At 37.5% G+C, this 5,000-nt stretch overlaps 2 protein-coding genes across 2 annotated transcripts in view; one reads left to right on the forward strand and one right to left on the reverse strand.

Annotated features, from left to right (window-relative positions):
* cdx1a (caudal type homeobox 1a) overlaps window positions 1-2,319 on the forward strand; it is a 25,347-nt gene extending 23,028 nt beyond the window's left edge. The window contains exon 3 of the mRNA NM_212836.3: window positions 630-2,319. Coding sequence (NP_998001.2) covers window positions 630-800 — 171 coding nt within the window. The 3' untranslated portion in view covers window positions 801-2,319. The remainder of the gene's footprint in view (window positions 1-629) is intronic.
* A 73-nt stretch (window positions 2,320-2,392) lies between these two features.
* Window positions 2,393-5,000, reverse strand: part of LOC110440201 (uncharacterized) — a 31,473-nt gene continuing 28,865 nt past the window's right edge. The window contains exon 9 of the mRNA XM_073922468.1: window positions 2,393-2,937. Coding sequence (XP_073778569.1) covers window positions 2,923-2,937 — 15 coding nt within the window. The 3' untranslated portion in view covers window positions 2,393-2,922. The remainder of the gene's footprint in view (window positions 2,938-5,000) is intronic.

The following is a 5,000-nucleotide window of genomic DNA, read 5'->3' on the forward strand; positions in this document are numbered from 1 at the left end:
CATAAACACCTTCATGTTTTATCGTCAAGCTTTAAAAAACAAACAAAAAACCCAAGCTAAAAATAAAAACTAAACTTCGCTATCCCTAATCCCTAATAGTAACTCTTGTACAGCAGTCCCACAACATTCTGACACTCGAATACCCTGTCAAACTCTAGTGGCTGGGAATGAGCTTTTTAAAGCACAGTAGAGTTACGACCTTATTATCACGTTATATCGTCAGGATAACAGGATATCTTTGCCTTCAGTGATTTCCTAAAGATAAACACCAAAAAAAAAAATAGCACAACTGGATTAGCTACAGCAGTCGCGATCGCCAATGTCGTATACAGTAAGAGCTTGCGAAGACATATGGTGAAGTGTGCTGGTGTTGTAGTGCTGTCCCATTTCTTAGGGGTGAATTTTGCAGCCCTTCCCCTTCACACTCTGTTTCAAGGGGTATGAAATAAAAATTGGGATTGGGCCTTAGTGTGGATGAGAGTGGGGAAAATCTTTTGGAAAGAAGTGAAATGGTAGTGTGGACATGGAGTGTTTTTAGACAAAAACAACACTTTCAAATGTATTATTAGTGTAGCTCTATAACTCTCCTGCCTTTATCAAGCGATTCCCTCCAACTCTCTGATTCACAGGTCAAGATCTGGTTTCAGAACAGACGAGCCAAAGAAAGGAAGATGAACAAAAAGCGTCTCCAGCAGGTTCAGCAGAGCTCCAGCGGTCTGGCAAACACCACCACGGTTAGCAGCTCCGACAGCGGCTTGATGACAGACAATATCTCCAGCTCCATCAAAGAGGAATACTGAAAACTCTCAGATTTCAGAGAAACAGTTCATGTTTACACAGTTTCAGCGACACGGAGCAATGGACCACTTCATATTGCACTATATTACACTAATGACACGCAGTGTTGGGGGAAACGCATTTCAAGTGATGTGAGTTACTTTGTTATAATATTACTTTTCTAAGTAACAAGTAAAGTAATGAGTTACTATTAAAGCTACGTAATAATATTTGAGTTTTTCCCAGTACTGGGTTGCAGCTGGAAGGGCATCCACTGCTTAAAACATATGACAGAATAGTTGGTGGTTGATTCCACTGTGGTGACCCCTGATAAATAAGGAAAATAATCCTCCGAGTTCTGAAATAGAGGTAAGAAAAAGTAACGCGCAAAATAACTCTAAAGTAACGCTTTCCTCACCATACAAAGAACCTAATGCTGTTTACACCAGACGCGGAACGCATGAAAAAAATCTCACTATTCGCACGCAAGTTGCCACTTGAACAATTGAGTTTAATCGCTTGATTCGTGCATCAAATCCGCTTCATTCCCGTGTCAAATTCACTTCAAAACAGACGCGGATTCGCGTGTTGGGCAGGGCTTCTGTCTGCCCGGTGACTCTAGCTTCATTGCTGAATGGCTAACTTGGATCTTATGAAGGAAATAACAGTGTTTATGTGTTTTATAAAGGCTGAAAAACAGCGTCGATACAGTTAGGGTCGTGTCTGAGTCCACTACATCCTTGGAGAGGTGCATCCAGGTCTGTGAGCGCATAAACTCCTCCAGAAACTGAACATGGATGACGGAGGTTTTCAGCTATGCTTCTGACTGAGCCCAGCCCAGTTTGATGAACTGTCGCCTGGAGGATTTCCCCCGGAACACGGACAACAGGCGATACGTCACAATCACGCCCCCACAAGAGCAAGCTCCTGATTGGTTAACACAGCGCAAAACGCTCAATTGGCGCTGCACCATTCACGTGTATCGCGCTATTCGCGCCGCACAATTCGCGTCATTCACACCGTGCCATTCACGCGTATCGTGCCGCAGGATGTCTATTTGCGCGTTTGCATTGACTTAACATGTAAATCACTCGTGCTTGACGTGCGTTCCGCGTCTGGTGTGAACGCAGCATCACACAACTATAGTGTCTTCTTTGCAGAGTAACTCAATAATTTAATGCATTACTTACTATCTTTCCCCAACACTGCACACACGTTTATTGTGAACGAAGCGCACAGTATTTCAATGTTTTGTAGAAAGCGATGATCTCAGAGAATGTGGATCGACACACATCATTATTCTTCCTCAATGGTTTTGCGCTCTGCTGTTGATATGACCTCACTTCACTTTACTCCTGATTTGATGACTTTTTTTACCTGTGGCGCCTCTTTATCACTACTGATTTTGCTTTATGTAAGATATTTCACACTTACTGGATCATGGAAAACTGACTTTTTCGTTTTTAAAGTAGCCAACTTGTGCCTTCGTGTAATTATTCATTCAATAAAGTGTATAATTTTAATAAAAATAAAAATATTTGAGGAGAATGTACTATTGTCTGTTTTGGGAGGGAAATGAATCTCACAAAACCAAATATTTTTATTTGTTTTATTTGATTATTAAAAAAGTGACCAGTTTTAAGTTTAAAGTTTTAAATTACACTCCAAAAATGACATTTGCCGTTTGTTTAAACTACATATTTCAAGAGTTCACGTTTAGCTGATGATTGATTTATAAAGCGAGTTTTGCATGCTGTCCCAGGAGAGAGCCCTGAGCTCATAAAATCCTCGAGCCTGGTGCTTCCTCCCGTTTGCAGGATGAGAGGGGAGTTTGAGCTTAGTCTCGAGAACTCCCCCCTTGTTTAGAGCTGATGACAGGTCATAATTTGCTATGTAGAGATATACAGCTGGTTAAGAGTTCGACTATAGTGTTTATTTAGCTTGATCAATTCACTTATGACATGTTTTTGGACTGTGGGAGGAATCTGGAGAACCGGGGGAAACCTACGTGAACACGGGAAAAACATATATACTGTATAGAAACGACAGCCGGCCTGTTAAGGATTTGAACCAGTGACGTTCTTGCTGTCAGGCAACAGTGCTAATCACTGGGCACTGGAGGAGTAGGGCTGGAAGGGGGATTCTTCAAGGCGAAGATGTCTGTAGTAAGAGAACTCTGGTTACTTATAGTGAGCCAGGAATCGTCTGATTGGTGAATCATGCATTAGTTAATGTAGGACCAGCTGTGTACAATCATAATCACGTGCCCCTCTCGAAATTCGAGATGCTAATGGTCTAATCCGATTCAATTATTTATGCTAAGCTAAGCTAAAAGTGCTCCAGGAACTGTATATCAGCCAGTTGGCATTTCTGTGTGGAGTTTGCACGTTCTTCTCGTGTTGCCGTGGGTTTCCTCCAGGTGCTCTGGTTTCCCCCACAGTTCAAACACATGTGCTTGGGTGAATTGAGTTAACAAAATTAGCCATAGTGTATGTGTGTGAATGAATGGGTGTTTCCTAGTACTGGGTTGCAGCTGGAAGAGCATCTGCTGTTTAAAACATATGGTGGAATAGTTGGCGGTTCATTCCGCTGTGGCAACCCCTGATGAATAAAGGGACTACATGCAAACTCCACACAGAAATGACAACAGACCCAACCGGGGCTTGAACCAGCGACCTTCTTGCTGTGGGGTGATCGTGCTACCCACTCCGTTACCGTGACGCCCATTTTGATAATATATATATATATATTTTTTTTTAAATTGCTGTTTAAAAATTTATTTTAATTGATGTAATTATACTCAGGTTTTAAGTCTTATTATTGTCATTTTTTATTAAAACAGTGTTTTATATTAGTCAGCATACATAATAAATACACTAAAAAGATGTGCAGTAAAAGCTAATTTCACTCTAAATTTAGGAGCTATTTAAACTTATAACTGCATTTCACTGCAAAAAAATATTAAGCTACAGTGAGAAGATTTTTATCAGCACATTTCTAAACATAATAGTTTTAATAACTCATCTCTTATAACTGATTTATTTTATCTTTGCCATGATGACAGTAAATGATAATTGACTAGATATTTTTCAAGACACTTCTATACAGCTTAAAGTAACATTTAAAGGCTTAACTAGGTTAATTAGGTTCACTAGGCAGGTTAGGGTAATTAGTCAAGTTATTGTATGATGATAGTTTGTTCTGTAGACTATTAGAAAAAATATATATATAGCTTAAAGGGGCTAATAATATTGATCTTAAAATGTCTTTTGAAAATTTTAAAACTGCTTTTTTTCTAGTCGAAATAAAACAAATAAGACTTTCTCCAGAAGAAAAAATATTATCAGACATACTGTGAAAATTTTCTTGCTCTGTTAAACATCATTTGGAAATATTTAAAAAAGAAACAAAAGAATTCAAAGGGGGCAAACAATTCTGACTTCAACTGTATATATTAGCATAAAAACAATGACTAAATAATGAAAAAAAAAATAATATATATATATAAAGATACTATACTATTTTCCCAGAAATTTTTTTGTTTGTTTTATATAAAAATTATTTCTTATAATGGTTTACATATACTTTGAAAAAAAATATTTAAAAATAATTCCTTGGATTTACTAATTTTTTTTACGTTAAGTGGTTGTAAACAATTTAATTGTGTTGAATTTAAACAAACAAATTAAGTTGAACATTATTCAATTTAGTTTGTTTGTTTAAATTCAACACAAATACATTGTTTGCAACAGTTCTGCATGCAACACTTTTTTTCAGTGTATGTGATGTGTATGGTGTTTTAAATGTGAAAAAACGTGCTTCATTTTCATGAAAATATTTTCATGGTTTTACAATTTTTTTTAAGGTAAATATATTGTTTCCCAGTACTGGAAGGGCATCCGCTGTGTAAAACATATGCTAAATAAGTTGGCGGTTCATTCCTCTGTGGCGACCCTGATTAATAAAAGAACTAAGCCAATAAGAAAATGAATGAATGAATGAAAGTATATATTTTTATGTCTACACTATAAAAAATACTGGGTTCCACACAATTCTTTCATGTTGTCCCAACCCAAATTGATTGTTAGCTTACAAAGTTAAGTGGCTTGAACATAAAACAATTAAGCTGTCCCCAAAAAACCCTCAAGAGTTGAGTCATTTCAGCTTATTTTAAGTAGTTTGAGCTAGTCATTTTTTGAGTGTATTTAAATATGGCCTTGACA

Source organism: Danio rerio, chromosome 14 (assembly GCF_049306965.1).
Source record: "Danio rerio strain Tuebingen ecotype United States chromosome 14, GRCz12tu, whole genome shotgun sequence".
Lineage (NCBI taxonomy): Eukaryota > Metazoa > Chordata > Actinopteri > Cypriniformes > Danionidae > Danio > Danio rerio.